This window comes from Theobroma cacao, chromosome 1 (assembly GCF_000208745.1).
Source record: "Theobroma cacao cultivar B97-61/B2 chromosome 1, Criollo_cocoa_genome_V2, whole genome shotgun sequence".
Taxonomy (NCBI): domain Eukaryota; kingdom Viridiplantae; phylum Streptophyta; class Magnoliopsida; order Malvales; family Malvaceae; genus Theobroma; species Theobroma cacao.
This window is the reverse complement of record NC_030850.1, coordinates 26,948,098-26,966,907: the sequence shown is the minus strand read 5'-3', so window position 1 is coordinate 26,966,907 and position 18,810 is coordinate 26,948,098. Positions and strand designations below refer to the sequence as shown.

The following is an 18,810-nucleotide window of genomic DNA, read 5'->3' as shown; positions in this document are numbered from 1 at the left end:
AAACAATTTTGAAATCAAGCCAGCTATCATCACCATGATTCAAACATTGATTCAGTTTAGGGGTCTTCCAAATGATAATCTAAATGGCCATATATCAAACTTTTTTGAGATTTGTGACATGTTCAAGCACAATGGTGTCACATATGATGCAATTCGGTTGAGGCTTTTTCCCTTCTCCTTAAGGGATAAAGTTAAGGCTTGGCTAAATGCACTCCCTGCTAGCTCCATAAAAACATGGGATGATCTTGCTCAGAAATTCCTTGCCAAATTCTTCCCTCCAGCTAAGATAGTGAAAATGAAGAATGATATTACATCATTCATGCCGCTAAATTCTGAATCATTGTATGAAGCTTGGGAAAGATACAAAGAACTACTTCGACGTTGTCTTCATCATGGTCTCTCAAAGTGGCTTCGGGTGTAGACTTTTTATAATGGTTTGAGTGGGCAGGTTCGAACCACCACTGATGCCGCTATCGGAGAAGCTTTAATAGCAAAATTAATTGATAAGGCATACAATTTGTTAGAGGAGATGGTTGCAAACAACTACTAGTGGCCAACAGAGCGAGCAATGCATAAGAGAGTAATTGGAATTCATGATGTAAATGCTTTTTCGGCATTATCCGCTTAGGTAGCTGTACTAACTAAAACTCTTAAATCTTTTGGTATCAATAGTGTGTGAAGTCCTTTTATAGCTTGTGAGTTTGTGGAGATAACCATGCAAGTCATCAGTGTCCAAGCTCAACAAGAACAGTGCAATTTGTAGGTAATCGACAGTAAAATAACCTTTACTCCAACACTTACAACTCAAGGTGGAGGAATCATCACAATTTCTCTTGGGCTAATAATCAAGGTTTGTCTTCAACTCCAAGGCCAAAGGCACCTCTAAGATTTCACCAGCAAGCCAGTGCACATATTTCAAAAAAGAAGCCAACTGTGGAAGATCTGCTATGGCAATACATGACACAAAATGATAGCATTATACAAAGTCAAACAACTGTCATTAAAGTCAAGTAGCATTAATTCAAAACCTTGAGATTTGGGTTGGTCAACTTGCCAATTTATTAAACAATCGACCTCAAGGAACATTGTCTAGTGATATATAGGTGAATTTAAAGAGAGAAGGTAAGGAACAAGTTATGACAATCACCTTGAAGAGTGGAAAAGAGGTTGAACATAGTCTTAGGCAAGCTAATCTTCAAGAGAAGCCTATTAAGAATAAAATGGTGATTGAGACAGGTGACAAGCAAATTCAAGAGTGAAGGCAACTTTACCACCACCACCCTTTCCTCGACGTCTTCAAAAACAAGAGCTTGATAAGCACTTCCAAAAATTTCTCGAGGTATTAAAAAGGCTTCACATCAACATTCTTTTGCAGAAGCTTTAAAGCAAATGCCATCATATGTGAAGTTTTTGAGTGACATATTAACGAAGAAGAAGAAATTGAAGGACTTTAAGACAATTGCACTTACTGAAGAATTTAGCACAATAATCTAGAATAAGCTTCCACTGAAGCTTAAAGACACAGGGAGTTTTTCTATCCCTTGCTTAATTGGTAATTTTAATTTTTAAAAGCTTTGTGTGATTTAGGTGCTGGTATCTTAATTATGCCTTTGTCTATTGCTAGGAGAATTAGACTGCAGGAGATTCAACCTATTACAATCACCTTGCAACTAGTTGACAGAACGATAAGGCACCTATGTGTGGTTATAAAGGATGCCTTGCTTAAGGTTGGAATACTGTACATTCTAGTGGATTTCATTGTACTTTAGATGGAGTAAGATCAAGAGATTCCAATTATACTAGGACTTCTATTCTTAGCCACTGTAAGCGCACTAATAGATGTAAGAGAAGACAAAATAACTTTCAGAGTTGGAAAGGAAGTAGTTGAATTTACTATTTTCAATGCAATTAAGAGTCCTTCAACCATAAGTTATTGCTATATAGTGGATGTAGCAGATAAAGGTAAATGTAATCTTACTCCACACCTTACAAGTAAATAAGCATCAATTCTTGAATCAGAGCCACCACCACCACCTCAACTCAAAACTAAACAGTGTTATGATGAGTATGATCCACCATCCTCAGTTAATATTGATTTTAAGGTCGGACAACAAGTGTTACTGACCAAATCAGTCAAGCTCATTCCATGGAAACAAAAATCAAAATGGTCAAGTCCGTACAAAGTGGTTAAGGTATATCAGTGTGGTGCAGTTCATATTTGTAGTGTCAAGCCCAACTCTACAATATGTTTATTATGCCATTCTTACATAAGAATGCATGTTTGCTTACTTGGGTACCTCGAAAATCGTTAAAGGACAACAATGTAACAAATGATACAATTAAGTTGAATTAATCCTCGAACTAGTCCAAATAGAGATTTTAAGATGAAATTGAGAATTTTAAAACCCCAAAGTGACTTAAAATGGTGATTTAGAGTTTGAGGATCAATTTGGAGTCAAATTAGAATTTTCATGACCTAGGGGCAAAATGATCATTTTGCCACCCGAGGTTAAGATGTGAGTATTGGATGAAATTTTTGACTAAGATTGATCATTTGGAGTATAATTTGAGTTTGAGAAGTGAAAAATTTTAATTTCGGCATTTTTCAGAGGATAAGGGCAAAATAGTCATTTTGCCACCCCATGGGCAAGATTGGAATTTTACACCACCTAACACTTGTCCAGCACATGGATTTTACCCAATATTATCATGGATAATTGAGAAAATTTAAGTGGTGGAGAGAGATTGCTTAATGGGTAAGTATGTCACATGGACCAATGGAATGGTGACATGTGTCAAATTTTCATCCATTTATTATTTGGCTTAAAAATCAGCACAAAATCAGCCCATTTCTTTTCATATGGCCGGCCAAAGCAAGAACAAAGGAAGAAAAGAAAGAACAAGAACCCTAGGGTGAAAATTCAAGAGAAAATTGGTGAATTTCAAGTAATCAAGCAATCAAGCAATCAAAGGTAAAATTTCTTGATTTTGACTTGTGATCTACCTTTTCCATACATTCTTTTGCATTTTCCATGGTTAAATCACATGATTTCATGATGGGTATCTTACTGGCTGAACACTTAGAGGGAGGTTTTGATGCTTGATTTGGTTAGATTTCAATGTATTTTAGTGTTTTTAGTTAGTTAGTGATGTGTAACATGAAAATCAAGCAAGAAAAATTAATGTTCTCCCATCACCCATCATTGACCGAATTCTCCATGTAGAATATTGATGATGATTTTGATTTTATTTCGAGTGATTTGGTTAGAAATTAGTGATTTATGGTGTGAGAATCAAGCTTGAAAAATCATAGTATTGATGCACCCACCATGGCCGAAATTCCCAAGAGAAAATGTGAAGATGATTTTTTCATATTTCAAGTTATTTAATTTGTGTTTGATGATTTGGAGTATTGGGAGAAAAATGGAATTATTTGGAGTTGAATTGGACATATTGGCCAATTAATCGAATGATAGATCGAATTAGGCCAATACCGTTTTATTTAGGTACATAATTGAATTTATATTGAACACTATATTTAGATTGTTATCCGAGTATTTCACATCTCATTTCATGCATTAGTATAGAGCTTGAATTGGTTTATAACAAATTAGCACCAATGTAGTAAATGGCTTATTGTGCATTATGTCTATGTGGTGAGCATTCTGGCAAAAGTAAAGAGATAGTATCCGAGGATCAAGAATCGAAGTACTAGAAATTCGACTCTTGAAATAGTGAGTAACCTTATTATCATCTTAATTATCTAAAGTGATTTTTATCCGATTTTGTGATTTTATAGAAAATGAGATAAATGGTAAATCTTTATGTTTTAAAAGTAAAATGTGATTTAATGAAATGATTTTATAAAATTGTCTAGAAATTGAATGATGGTTTTGGAAAATAGAGTAATTGGAGACTATTTGATGTGTTGTGAATTTATGGTTCTAATTGATTGGCTTATGGCAATATTGGCATGAATGGCTGAATTGGTATTTGTGTTGAAAATGTATAAACTGTTGTTTGCCTTGATAGGCTGGATAATGATAAAATTATCATGTCATGCTGTTGAATTTTTATTGTATGGTGGGTTATAAATTGGTCGCTGCAGTAGACGGGGTTTCGTGGACCAGCTTATTAAAGAGGGCACGGTAACCCTATTATATTCATACCTCAGCATGAGAGGCGCGGATGGATAACTCCTGAGGTTAACACTTTAGAGTTCACTTCACGCCAAACCACCACGTGAGGGTGAACTCAGCCAACGTCAAGGAACGGCTATATTTTCAAAATAAAAACATGATTTATGTGTACATAACTTTTTAATAGCCTTGGCGGACTCGGTTGGGATAACCTCCGACCAAGGTATCCCTGATAACTAAGTATAAGAATGATATTGGCACGAGCCAAAGCTTTTAAGAAATTCATAAGCCATGTTGTTTACTCGATTTATATGAATTGATTTTATTTGGTTGAAATGAGTTGAAACATGATGAATTACAGTATGTTAAACTATTTTATCTATCTCTATTTACTCAATTTTAGATATTTTAGATGATATTTGTTTACTTACTGGGATTATATAATCTCACCACCCTCCTTTCCACCCATTTCAGGCTCAAGATAGTCGGTAGATAGCTCACTTTGTTGAGGGCTACAGTTGAACTTGCATCCTCAAAAACTATAGGTTTACTGCTTTTGATACTTTTGGTCGTTTGTGAGCCCACGTGTCACTGTAAATTAAATTTTATACTTTGGTTATCTGTATTACAATATGTATGAATTTATTTAACTTTTACGCTACAAAAATTATTTACCGGTAACTCTATAAATATTGTTTTATAAGAAAATAGAATATTTTATTGAATATTTTTATTATATTCAAATAGTTATAATTTCATTTTAAATGAAGGTTTTAGACGTTTATACTTATTTTTGATTATGAATTATGTGTTTTATACTCGCATACTACATTTTTAGCTGGTTTCGAGATTTTTGAGAAAAAATGACCAAAATGTCTCTGTGAGATATTTTATTTTTCTATTGTTTTGATTTGGAAATAGTTTATAATCTCTCAAAACATGATATTTAACAATTGTCGCTCACAGGGGAGGTGAGAAAAACTGATATAAAAGCCTTGTCAGGTTTCGATCAGTATTTCGGACGATGAATGTCTATTGGGACATCACGACGGTTGTCACGGGCTCGAGGAGAGTACCGGGTCATGACATGTAGTGAAGCTACTGGAAAATTCAAATTGAATGGGCAACGTCTCTAACATTACTAGGGAGGTAAATTGGATCGTCAAAGATCCTCACATAATTTAGTTGGCTACAAAAAAGGGTATCATAGTCAAGCTAGTGACTATAAAGAAGCACTTCTCGAGAGGCAAGCCAAGCTATATCTTTTTAGGTTTAGTTGTTATTTTAGTCAATTTTTGTTTTTCGATTTAAATAAGTAGTTCTAACCTCTCCCTAGCTTGTTTGTTGAGTTTGCAGGTTTAGAAAGAATGAAGATAAAGAGGACGAAAATTAGAGCTTTCAATACACTATCACCATTGATAAGGGTGTTTATTTTCCTTATTCTATTTAGCTTATCACATTGAGGACAATGTGCAATCTAAGTTTGGGGGAGGGTTTTATTGTTGATATTTTAGGTTAGTTTATTTTAGCTAAGATTAGATTAATTCACCTAAATTAACTAATTTAAAATAATTAAATAAAATCTACTAATTTCTATGCATTATTAGAAGAACTAAGCTAAATTACTATCAAAATTAAGCTCAAATAACTCTATATCATAAAGTTATCAATGATTAACTAAATGTGTTAATTAAGCGGGTTTGACAAGTTTAAGATACGAAACACGATTATTCTAAACCCAAACTCGTATAACTTTATATTATGTTATCATGTAGTTAACAAAATTATCAAATCTACAACATGCCTCATTCATCTTTAAGTCAGAGTCAGAGAATTACCAATATTACTATGTAAATGTCTTATATTACTAATTTGAAAGTAATTAATTAGATGCATAGATGTTTATGTAGTTTTTTCTTTAGCAGGATATACCTTATGTCACGAGTTCACATTTACAATCCAAAAAACATGCTTGTAGGTGGAGGAAAGCATATGTTTATATACCTAAGACCTACCCCATCTCTTACTGATGTGAGATCTGTGATATTTTACCCCACTTAATTGTGCAATGAGTACATAGCACAAGCTATTTACCCATAGAGGAGAATGACCTTTACATCGGTCTAGGACTACCTCAACCTTTGTAACTCTCATAAAGGTCTCACATTAGTGAAGATTTGAATCTAACATGTTTTTAACCTAAAAAACATGCTTGTTAGGTGGTGGAAAGCCCATGTTTATAGAGCCAAGACCCACTCTATCTCTTAGGGATGTGGGATCCATGACATTTGTCACGAGTCCACATTTTCAACCTAAAAGACATGCTTGATAGGTGGAGAAATACCCATGTTTATATTCTTAAGACTTACCCCATATCTCACTTATATGAGATCCATGACATTTTACCCCACCCAATTATGCAACGCCCTCGTTGTATTGGCTTTTTACTTAGGAAAGGGACCCTTATACCGGTTCGAGTCTACCTCAACCCTTTTATCTTTCATAAGAGTCCCATATCAATGAAAATTTAATTATGCTTTTATATCACTTGTTATGAGCCCACGTTTTCAACCCAAAAACATGCTTGATAAGTGGAGAAAAGTCCACATATATACACTTAAGACTCACCCTCTTTTTTATGGATGTGAAATCTATGACACTTACTTGCTTTAATAAATAAAATTTACCATTTTTTTAAAAAAATTAAATATCCAAATAACCCCCTAAACTACATAAAAAAAAGTCAATTAAAGTCTATCCTTTTATTGCATTCAATTAAGCCCTTAAACTTTTTTTTTGGATCAAATAAGTCATTCTCATTAATTGTTGACTAACTTCCGTTAGTCAATGGTACACTTAGCATTTTTTATGCCACATTATTTGCCACGTTGCATGTTGACATGTTATTTTGATGATATCAATGTCACATGGCAAATGACGTGGCAATAAAACTTGCCATATAAGAATTATGAGTTTACATTTTTACCCTACTGTGTATCCAAAAATAATTGGTTGAGAAATTTCTAAATTTAATAAATTATTCAAGAAGACAAAAAGCAAATCCCTAACTTTCATTGTCCATTGTTGAAAAAAAATTCCATTAGAAACCTTCACATCTATGTTCATATGTTGTAAAAAAGCTTTAAAAGGAGTCAACAGCTTTCATCTTTTGTAATGAGAAATAATTCCTAGAGAATGATTCAATCACCCTTTGGCAACCCCTCGTTTTATCTTTTCCTAAATCTTTCAGGGTCTTTTGTCAATGGAGCTCTCCATTGACTCCAAGGGAACAAAGTGACAACAGAAATCTAAGCTTTCAATTTAAAGATTGAGAGATTTAGTAGAGTGCGAATGCCTTATAAGCCACAAACTTCCTTTATTTGTTTTAACATGGCGGTTCTTGATGGAAGACTTTGCTTAACATTTTATAATCATAAATTTTATCTTAGATGGAAAGCAAAAGCAAGGCAAAGACAAGAAAAGGAAGAACATGTCATGAGGTTGTTATCCTTAAATCCTTAGGATGAAGATAATCCATTTTGGCCTATCTATTTCACATCATCCTTTTGTTTATTTGTTTCACCAGCTTGTGGATTATGTTTTTCCAACCTAAAGAGGCAATTCCACTCAATCTAGGGGCTAAAGATTGAACTTAATGGGATAATGCTTACATTAATTAACTCGTCAATTTGGGATCTAATTTAGGGTTTATTTGATTTTTTGCATCTAAGATAAATTTTTTTTTTGTATTTAAGATGATTTAGTTAGTTTTGTTAAAAATCCTATTAGATGATTTAGTTTGTTTAGGCACAAACGATTGTTCTATTAAATTAGAGAAAAATTGAATAGAATAATTAGGCTGTTTTATGACAAACCCTATTGCATGATTTATGACATATGATTGGGCAAAAAGAGAGAACATTGTTATTCAACAACATTTTATGTCATGTCATTTATGATGTGGTATTAATAATATCATTGACCAATAGAAGTTAGTCAGCAGTTAAAGGAAAAGACTTATTTGATTCTAAATAAAAATTTAAAAATTTAATTAAACATAATAAAAAGATATGAGTTTAATTGATTTTTTTATATAGATTTTAACAAAAAAAACAAAACTTTCAATTTCAAGACAAGAATAAGGGACTAAAGGGGATAGCTCAAGGGCCCGCGTACCAATAATCCTAGTTCGACCCAAAATCAAAGGTCCAACAGAGCAGAACACACAAGAAAGCCCACGAGCTACGGGACATGGTAAGGTATGGATGGGCACAGGTGCCCAAATGCCCGAAATCGACATTTGGAAAACAGCAGGGATAAAAGAGTAATTGAATATAGCTCCCCCACCCGGAAAGCGGTTGACATTTCAATCACTCTCTTTGAATCCACGTCTCTCTGCCACCCAAACCTCTCAACATCCGATTATTCCCTGCCACCTCTCACCTCTCTCTCTCCGAATTTTCCCTGAAAAATCTTTCAAAGTTCTTATTTTTTTCCAAAGAAAAAACCCTAATCTTACCCCCCTCTGCATTTCTGCGACATGTCGTTCGACGAAGAAGAGTCCTTCGAACACACCCTCCTCGTCGTCCGCGAAGTCTCCGTGTACAAAATCCCGCCCCGCTCCACCTCCGGCGGCTACAAATGCGGTGAGTGGCTCCAATCTGACAAGATCTGGACGGGTCGGCTCCGGGTCGTCTCGTGCAAGGACCGTTGCGAGATCCGATTAGAGGATCCCAACTCGGCTGAGCTCTTCGCCGCTTGTTTCGTCCACCCGGGCCAACGCGAGAGCTTCGTCGAGCCCGCCCTCGATTCCTCACGATACTTCGTGCTCAAGATCGAGGACGGGCATGGGAAACACGCGTTTATCGGGCTTGGGTTTAATGAACGGAACGAGGCGTTTGATTTCAACGTGGCGTTGTCCGATCACGAGAAGTATGTTAGAAGAGAAAATGAGAAAGAGACCGGTGAGACGAGTGAGAGTGACTCTCATATTGATATTCATCCCGCTGTTAATCACAGATTGAAGGTATCAATTTTCTAGTATTTTTCTTTTTCGTAGTTTTAAAAGTTCAAATTTGACTGATCTTAGAATGTGGGTTGATTTCTTTTTTTACTGATTTTATCTTATTTTTTGAGCTATTTACGTGAAATTGTTGGGTTACCATTTGATTTCTTATCTTTAATTTAGTATTATAAAAGTTTAAATTTTGATTGATTTGAGAATGTGGGGCCAGGGCAGGTTGTTTTGATTTATTTTATTGTGTTTTTTTGAGCTATTTAAGTGAAATTGTTGGCGTTATGTTTTGAAAGATCATGATTTTATGAATGCGAGCAAAGAAAGATACATAGTTGATTAATTGGTTCCATTTATAATTTAATTTGTATTATAATTTCTAATTTATTTTCTGAATTTGTATTTTGGTATTGATGTCTTAAAGAATCCAAATATTGTGGAGAGATTGTGCAATTTCTTTTGGCCAATGTGCCATGTTTAATAAATAATTTATATACTTATTTTTTTAGGTTCCATCTTTCTGATATTTCATGCTTTACTGATAAATAGTAAATAAGGGTTTTAATTGGGTAGATCGTTTATCATTTGCTGTTCTAAAGAGTGCAATTTAGTCTATTATTTTGTTCATTATTTATGGGTTTTGAATACCGTCTTTGTTTTTATTATAGGTGGATTTTGATCTTATGGTGTTTTGGGTTATAGGAAGGTGAGACCATCCGGATTAATGTGAAGAACAAGCCATCTAGTGGAACTGGCATGCTTTCAGCTGCAGGATTGTCAGGAGGACTTTCAGGTAGTGGAAAGCCTAAGCCTTTGGGCCTAGCCCCACCACCCACTGGTGCAGGAAAAATAAGGTCTCCTCTCCCACCCCCTCCCAACGACCCTGCTACTGCTCGGATGACCTCTACTAGTCAAGGTGTTGGTCTAAGAGCACCCAAGGAAAACGCAAGACGAACTGACCCTTTAACAGATTTTTCTCAACTAGAGGTATGGCAACCTGAAATATGTTTCATGTACTGTACGCAAACTTTGATGTCTTTTTCTGAAGGTTATAGTTTTTGTATTCCCAAATGCATCAGTAGGCTGTTGCCAAAAGAAGATGATCTTTATTCACTGATTGTACTCTTTTTTTTTTTTTTTGAGATGACTGTAGTAATGTGTGCTTTGGATGCAGCTCTTGCTTCTCTTGGGAAAAGCATTAGAATTAGTAAAATGGTAATGATGTAGTTTCAAACTATTAGGGCTTGTTTTTTACAGAAAGAAAACTTGAAAAATATAAGAAAATATATGGTAGAATATTTACATGTACTGATCAATTGGACAAAGTATTAACTGCTTTTAATAGCGAAGCAGAGTTCTATGCATGTCTTAATCATGGAGGTAATATGTCTGAATGTAGCTTTGCTGGGGAATTGGCATTGTAATATATTTAGAAGACCTTTGTTTCCCTTAATGTATACTCTCTACACCATATGCCTGATTTTTCTTGACTTCTATGCATGTCTTAATCAGGGAGGTAATCTGAATGTAGCATTGATAGGGCATTGGTATTATAATATATTTTAGAAGACCTTTGGTTTCCCTTGATGTATACTCTTTACACCACATGCCTGATTTTTCTTTGTTGGATATAAGTTATACTCAAAGCCCTTGGCAAGCAATGTCATGCCACCATGTCTTCAAGATGATTCTGGGTGTCCATTGTTTTATAGATGTTATATGTGTTTAGCCGCATTGACTTCTTCTATATTTTAGTGTACTAATTGTGCTGTGCTAAAATCAATGCTTATTGTTCCCTAATCCCTAGTGGTGGAAGAAGCTCTAATGTAAAATGGAATTATGTTTTGGCTTTTTTCATTCTTGGGTGATGTTATGGATGTTTTCTTGCGTATTGTTTACCTGCATGATAAATGTTCAGTATCTTGAAGGTCTGCTGTATTTTCTTAGAAACAGAAACTTGTTTATGGCTGCACATTTAACAACTTTGATGACATTTACAGAGGAATCTTCCTGCTACTGGATCAGGATCTAAGAAGACCACTGCATCAGGATGGGCGGCTTTCTAATTGTGTGAACATTTGTCGAGTATGTAAGATCCTCTGTTTGATGTTTTTGATATTTGAAAGGAAAATGAAGAGAGAAAAAAAAAAACAAAGAAAGGACAAGGTATCAAATACTTCCAAATGTTTGGAAAATAATGATTCCAAGATCATAATGATATGCCTCTTTTGTCGTACTTGAACGTGTATGATTTTGTCTTTATACTATTTACATATAATGGAGAAATTTCTCATTTTTCTTTTAAATCTAAAGTGAATTGGATGTGTAAATTGATGTCTGACATGTGTCTCCATGGCGGCCTATCTACAAGGCAAGATACCCCTCCATTTGGATTTTGCTCTGAATATAATTTGCTGATCTAAACAGCTCAACCATCAATCCTGGCCCTTTCCGGTCACCACTGATTTCTAGTGTTTTATGTGTGAATGAACTGTGGATGACTAGTTTGATCTGGTAGGGCCTAAGGCTAGTTTTAGTTTAGAATAGCACCTTGACTTTTCAACTGTGCTTCTTAGAATCTCAAGCTGGTCTCCACTCCCGTTTTGCTAGCAAGAATTAGCAATAGTGACAGGGACTCAGGGAGCTGCTTGCACAAGCATTCACCTTTAAAAGCAAGGGTAAGGGTATTCTACATTTCAGATATTTTAATTTGAATCTTATCCGATTAAATTTTTAAATTGTTATCTGAACTTGTATGGATTATTTATTAAATATTCAATTGAAATAATTTTGTCTGTATATTATTAATAAAAATAAAAATTAATTTATAAAAAATAAATTAAATTTAAAATTATATTGAGAATAATTAATTAACTTTAATAAATGTTATATTAATTATAAAGAATTTAGAGTAAGATATTGATATTTTTTAAAATTTTAATCAAAATTTCATATAAGTTTATTCTTATGGAAAATGGATTATTTGTTTTAAAAATTATTTTTCGTTGGATACATGAGTTCAATTGTTAGGGTTTCGTTGATATTTCGTTAATTACTTGATGTGGTTATATTTTTCAGATAATTTTATTTTTTTATTAATTTTAAAAATTACATAATATATAAATTATAATTTTATTTTTAAAATTTTTCCTATTAAAAAAATATTTTCACTTTTATTTTTTTTCCTTTCAAATGGTTGGTCGGTGACACTTCTATCGTCGGTTGACCCCCTTTTGGGTCAGATTTTTGGACATACTCCTCTGGGGAGCACTCGACGGTGCTCCCCAAGCAAGGGGAGTCGAATCTCTGATCACGGAGTGGTCGGTCAATGTTCAATGGTCAACTTGAGAGAAAGGGTAAGAGTTAAAAAAAAATATATATATATATTTTAGACATTTCGTGTATACATTTAGAATAGAGAGTTTATTTTAAAAATTAATTGATTTATGATTAAAAATTAAAAATATATAAATATTTTACTTAAAAATATATAAATAAAAAATAATAAATATAATTAAAAATTATTATTTATAATCAAATTCAGATAATAAAAATCTTAAAATCATTAATTTTACTATTTAAATCTTACCCAAACTAAATTATAAGGTATTCTAATCAATCTTAATTAAAAAGTAAAAAAATAAAATAAAAGAAGCCGAAGGGCGTCAAATGAGTGCATATTGACGAAAATAGTTGAGGAAAAAAATCAATTAAATTATATGCATGCCCCATTAAGCAATAAAAAACGTACATTTTTTCCATGGGTTTCGAGCTAACCATGAACGTCATGTCATGGTCAAGCAAAGCAAAAACCTCAAACAAGTGAAACTCTGCTCTATACGCTGATGTGCTTGTCAAAATGCGCGGCAAACAAGGGCACCAAAAATTTATGGACTAAACTCTCCCCTTTTGTCCATTGTCCCCCTAAATGAAACTGGTCGCAGCTCCAAAGACAAAATTTAAACCACTTGGGTAGGATTGGTGTATGGCCTTAAGAATGAGTTCAAAGGAAGTAAACTATGAGCCCTGTTGAAGCAATAAATCTCTGGATAAACAAATTACTGCTGCCCATACTCTGGCTTTAGAATCCAAACTGATCCATTTGGATCCTTCTCTAGTATAGCAATTTCCTTCAATAGATTCTTAAACAAAGGCAGATTGCTTGGGGGTATTCTGTCTTTAAAGTGATCCACAATGCTCGCTGAATCAGTGCTGCCACCTCTTTGTTGAAGAAATGTACATATCTGACGTATCAATACTTCAGGCTGCACACTGGATACATAAGAAGAAGACCTAGTAGCCCCATTAACTACAGACCTTGCCCTGTTAAAAGAACTTGAAGACAATCCAAACTGCTGTTCCAGCCCAGCACCAACTGCTTCTTCTTGGTTTCCTCGAATTCTAGCTAGCAATTCTGCTGAAGACAATGCCTTCCCCGCAGCTGCCCCAGCTGCTATGCCATTGCTAGACGACTCACCTGGGGGTTTTACTAACTGAGAGTTCAAGGTTGACCCAAATTTCTTACGCACTGCTGATGGTGCACCGGCCGCTCCTGATTTCCCAGTCCAAGTTGGAACAGAAATACTATCATGGCTTCGAAGCATTCGTGACTGGCGTAGTGCTTCTGCTGCTCTTTGTGCCACCTGTGAAGCCTGTTCCTCAAGCCTCACCTTCTCTTCATCATGGGCACTCATGATGGCATCATGGTTCACTGCACTCTGGAGGAAAGAAACAATAGAAAATAAAAAGCAAACCAAAAAAGATCACATTCAACGGTGCATAAGAAGGAAAGGCAAAATTCTTCAGTTATGTGGAAAAAGGTTTTATAAGAATATAATGGATCTAATAAAATCTATTTATCAAAAAAATTTTGTTAAACATGTGCACCAGCAATAGAGAATACTACTCACCATGGTCTCAAAAAGAAAAATTTTAAAAGAAGCAGTTTTCAGATAGCACTACTAAGCAAAGAATGTGCTCTGCTTCGATTTTCCAGATACAACAAAAAAATGTGAAGGAAGTAATACATTTTACCTTTTTTGTGGATTTAACAAGAAGTTGTAATGCTTTTAAAGAAGCAGTATCCTAAACAAAACAGTGAAACTACCCTTAGATAAAGGAAATCATTATCACAGATAGAGGCACATCTTACATGTATCCCTTGGGCATCAAAAAGGCTCCTCAAAATATTTTTTTCTTCATCTACTTCACCATCACCATGATCATCTTTTTCCTTTTCTTTTCCTTTTCTCTTTGAAAGACCAGTATTTGAGTAATTTCCTTTTCCACTGGCAGTAGGATCAGCATCAGGAACAGCAGCTTTCAACTGTTTCTGCTTATGCTGCTTATCTTTCTGAGCACCTACAATATTTACATCTGCAGACAACTGGCTGAATATATTAGATGTTTCAGTTGATCCATTCTCTCCATCATCATTCAGGGTGAAAAGATCCTTCATATCTCGAGCTTTAAAGAACCTTCTCTGCTGGGGGTTCTTCAATATCTTATTTGTAAGAAAATGCTTGTAAATTTGCCGATGATACACCTTCTCCTCAATTGTTCCACGGGTAATCAATCTATATACAGTTACATCTCTTTTCTGGCCAATACGCCAAGCACGTTCCCTCGCCTGTTATATATGACAGCGATCACAACAACCTTCAAATTGGAATATCAAGCAAAATGCAGCCAGATCCACCACAGGTCTATTTTTGACTATAAATTCATCTGAATTAATGTTTTAGGTATGTTTTGTTATATCTTAAACAATATGTTATTAAAAAGAAGAGTCAGTCAAAAGATACCTGCATGTCTGTCGATGGGTTCCAATCAGGATCAAAGATAATCACCCTGTCTGCACCTGTTAAATTTGTTCCTAAACCACCAACTTTTGTTGTCAGAATGAAAATAAATATATCATCAGAGTTATTGAACTCATCTATTAAGGCCATTCTCTGTTTTACGGGAGTATGTCCATCCATTCTTCGATAGTCATAATCACTAGTAATTAAGAAATTTTCAAGAATGTCAAGCATTTGCTGTGTTTGAGCAAACAAAAGAACACGATGGCCCTGCTCCTTCCAAACCTTGAGCACTTGGGCAACGACTTTCATTTTCCCGCTGCGTTCAGGATTTCCATAGTCTTGATTCTGGCAGGAATGATCTCTCTCAAGCAGGTCAGGGTGGTTGCAGATCTTGCGCATCACATCAATTCCATAAAGAGAATTTCTACTCCCATCCAATATTTGTTCCACCTCTGAGCTAGCAAGAAATGCTCTATAAACAGATCTTTGGTCTGCAGTAAGGGTGCAAAAAAGTACATGTTCTGTCTTTTTAGGCAGTTGGACATTCACATCAGCCTTCATGCGCCGGAGGAGATAAGGCATGATCAAATCACGGAGGACAACAGCACACCTGCACAATATCCAAATTCAGAAATCATTCATAAAGGAAAACAGTCAAAGAATTCAGCATGAAGAAACACAAGGCACTGATGACAACCACTTCTCCCAACTTGCTTAAAACCAACTAAAATTTTCGGAGATACATAGTGTGCACCTGTAGGCTGTGGATACTTGTAATGGTGAAGCATTGGCATATCCACCAACAGATATAGGGACAGCAAACTCTGCCTCAAATACAGGTAAGACACCCAACTTTCCAGGGAAAACAAAATCAAATAATGACCACAGTTCACTAAGCTTGTTCTGAATTGGTGCACCAGTCATTATTATACGGTGAACTGTCTGAAGCTGTTTGCAAACCAGAGTGATTTCAGCATTTGGATTTCGGATTCGATGTCCTTCATCCAGAACTGCATAACCCCATTGTATGTCAAGCAACTTTCCCCCTAGCAACCGGAGTTGCTCATAAGTTGTAATTAGCAACCCAGATTTTGATCTCAAAACTCTATTTATCAAAGAATCCCATTTTTTGCTGCTTTTGGAAGAAAAGTTTCCCTCATAATCGCTGTCAAGTGAACCTTCACTTTCATGATCACTTTCTCCATGAGATTTGGCTTGACTCTTCTCATAAGCAGGATCCTGAGCAGAATCATGTAGTATCTCAATGTGAAATTTTGAATACCATCTCCGTGCCTCCCTTTTCCATTGTCGCAAGAGTGTTACAGGGCAGACAACAATGCTTGGTTCATACATGTTACTGAAGTGTAATGCTCCAAGAAAAGACAAGACCTGGATGGTCTTGCCAAGACCCATTTCATCCCCTATAATCCCACCTGCTCTTTGGCAATGCAGTTCCCACAACCACTGCACTCCCACTTTTTGATAGTCAAAAAGTTTACTAAAAATGGTTTCAGGGATCTTTAGCCCACCTTCAAGTGTAACATAAGGAGGCTCACTATCATCCATATCCTCCCGGTCCTCTTGGTTTTCTTCTTCATCATGGGAAGTCAACTTATCCCTCTCATCTTCTGCACAAATGTAAGAAAAAAATTGATGCAGCAAAAAAAGCTTTCAGCACAGCATATATTCAAGCAACTGTCAGCACATTTTCAGCAGAAAACAGAACAGTTACAACAGTGTTCATCATAAAGATAATGTATCACAACTATCAAGAACAAACATTAGTTCATATATATTTGCTGCCTGTTAAGGGATGATGGTTAAAATGGTAAACTAAGCAAGAAACTTCTTCTTTAAAAGAAATCATGGTAGTCATAGAATACATAGTAACTTAAGCAAGGACAAAGTGAGCATACCTCCCTCTTCCAGATCCCTTTCCTCACGAGAGATGTGCTTTCTCCATTTCTTGTCAGGCAAAGGCCTCTTCTTTTTCCGTTTCAAACCTTTATTCTCCTCTACCTCTTTAGTTTGAGGAAATTTCAAAGGTTTTCTTAACCTTTGAAAAGGAAAGGTGGGTGCATCAAGCTTTGGCAAAGCTTCAGTATCAAGTAGTTTGGTTGATGGGCGAGCTTGTGCAGCCTCTGATATTGACTTTGCAGCTCTAGCAACACTAGAAGAAACAAGAGTATCATTCTCGTCTTCCTCAACAGGTGTGCTGTGCCCATCAGATGTCCCAGGCTGTTGAAGACGACGCTCAAAGCCCTTAAGCTTATGAAAAGGAGTTAAGATTCCCTTCCGCACCAGTTGATCCCTTTCCTAAGCCATAAATATTATAGAGTTAGTAGCCTTCCCTTCCCCCAGCTTTAAACAGAGGGAGGTGATAAACATATACAATTTAAAACTTCAATCACAGGCATAAAAAATAATTATCTAATCCCTTCTCTCTAACTATTTAGTATTATGCAAGCCAATAAGTATCAGACCTAATAACCCTGATTAACTTACCGTTTCTACAAATCCAGCAGATGCCGCGTCCAACACTGCATCAAAATCAACATCATCATTAAAGGAAACTGTTTTCTTCCTCTTTTCTTGATTTTTGCTGGGTCTCTGGATTTCTTTTGACTTTCTTTTTGGTCTAGGCTCTTCCTTCACCAGGTCTTTTATCAACTTGTCATGCTTAATGCCCTCAGATGAACTTTCTACAAGTAAACCAGACAGTTCTTTCTCAAGTTGAGCCTTAGTTTTCTTGAGGCTCTTCAGTCTATCAGTAGCTAGGGCATGCTGAAGGGTCAACTCAAGTGAAGACACATGCATAACACTTTCATCATCCTCTATATTCCCTTTCTCCGTGCTATCATCATCAGCATCATGATCAGCTCGATCATCACCACTCACAACATTTCTCCCCTCTTCAACAGTGGATGCAACAGCATCTATTTCAAATTCTATGGCCCTCAATTTATTCAAGAGTTTTGCTTGGTTGGCTAATGAGGAAGGGTCATTGCTTTCGGACTTTCCAGTAGGTTCCTCCTCAGTGCTCCCTCCTACTTCACTACCATCCCCAGCATTATTTTCCGCCTGTCATTCAACAATTGGCCATTATCAAATATCCACAATATAATAGCACTATTTATAAATGCTAGTAGTAATTCTAATGAAAAATAGAGTCAGATTATAGAGACTAAAGCTGAAAATGAGAGAGAGGTTGAGGTGATACCTTGGCTAAGATATCCCGTTCGATATCCTCAGGATTTGCAGACGTGACCCCCAAACTACTCAACAAGATCCTATCCTCCTCTTCCTCCATCGAATTTGCCTCAGTCTGCCACCTCCAATCTCGTCATATAAACCACCAATTCCACCTACCAAATCAAAATCACAGTAAACTCTTCCTTCAACAACCGTTTCCGCCCCCTAATTTAACTGCAAATAAATTGTACAACTCTGTTAATGATTCGATTAAATCCATTCCTGTTTGACTACTAAGCTAAGCTACTGAGATTCTAACGAGCACGAACAAGGTAATACGCGATATAATTATGATTTTTTATTTGTTTTTTTTCCTTAAATGAAAAAGAAAAACAATTGATAGAAAGCTCATCGTCGTACCTAAAGCTTGCAACTCGAATCGTTGCAATAGGTTTTAAAATTTGTTTCCTTCTTTAACATTAATAACGAGAAATAATCGAGAATTCCATTCTTGAGCCGTCTCTCTCCCTCGCTCCCTCCGGTTTCTCTGTGGCCCCGATACGACCCAAATGGAGGTCGTATTAGCACCTATATTTCTTTTCCTTGTCTTCGTCCGCAAGGAAAAACTCAAGAAGCCAACGTCCGCTTCTAATCAAAGCGC

At 35.7% G+C, this 18,810-nt stretch overlaps 2 protein-coding genes across 2 annotated transcripts; one reads left to right on the top strand and one right to left on the bottom strand.

The window, feature by feature from the left end:
- LOC18613117 (uncharacterized protein At1g03900) lies at nucleotides 8,497-11,459 on the top strand. The gene is made up of 3 exons (XM_007050192.2): nucleotides 8,497-9,165; nucleotides 9,856-10,140; nucleotides 11,154-11,459. Exons 1-3 carry the CDS (start codon nucleotides 8,680-8,682, stop codon nucleotides 11,217-11,219), a joined length of 837 nt encoding a protein of 278 aa, XP_007050254.1. The 5' UTR covers nucleotides 8,497-8,679; the 3' UTR covers nucleotides 11,220-11,459.
- Nucleotides 12,815-18,773, bottom strand: LOC18613116 (protein CHROMATIN REMODELING 8). The gene is made up of 8 exons (XM_018126416.1): nucleotides 18,570-18,773; nucleotides 18,178-18,383; nucleotides 17,463-18,038; nucleotides 16,874-17,273; nucleotides 15,712-16,585; nucleotides 14,958-15,567; nucleotides 14,306-14,782; nucleotides 12,815-13,871 (listed from the first exon to the last, which is right to left on the bottom strand). The coding sequence occupies exons 2-8, from the start codon at nucleotides 18,265-18,267 to the stop codon at nucleotides 13,212-13,214; spliced, it is 3,687 nt and encodes a 1,228-aa protein (XP_017981905.1). The 5' UTR covers nucleotides 18,268-18,383; nucleotides 18,570-18,773; the 3' UTR covers nucleotides 12,815-13,211.

Bases quoted from the DNA above. Each gene is read 5' to 3' on its own strand.
- LOC18613117 (XM_007050192.2), top strand. From the start codon at position 8,680: ATGTCGTTCGACGAAGAAGAGTCCTTCGAACACACCCTCCTCGTCGTC. The intron at 9,166-9,855 runs GTATCAATTTTC...TTTGGGTTATAG, and splicing joins CTGTTAATCACAGATTGAAG to GAAGGTGAGACCATCCGGAT. The intron at 10,141-11,153 runs GTATGGCAACCT...TGACATTTACAG, and splicing joins CAGATTTTTCTCAACTAGAG to AGGAATCTTCCTGCTACTGG.
- LOC18613116 (XM_018126416.1), bottom strand. From the start codon at position 18,267: ATGGAGGAAGAGGAGGATAGGATCTTGTTGAGTAGTTTGGGGGTCACG. The intron at 18,039-18,177 runs GTATCACCTCAA...GTTGAATGACAG, and splicing joins AACGGGATATCTTAGCCAAG to GCGGAAAATAATGCTGGGGA. The intron at 17,274-17,462 runs GTAAGTTAATCA...TTTATGGCTTAG, and splicing joins CTGCTGGATTTGTAGAAACG to GAAAGGGATCAACTGGTGCG.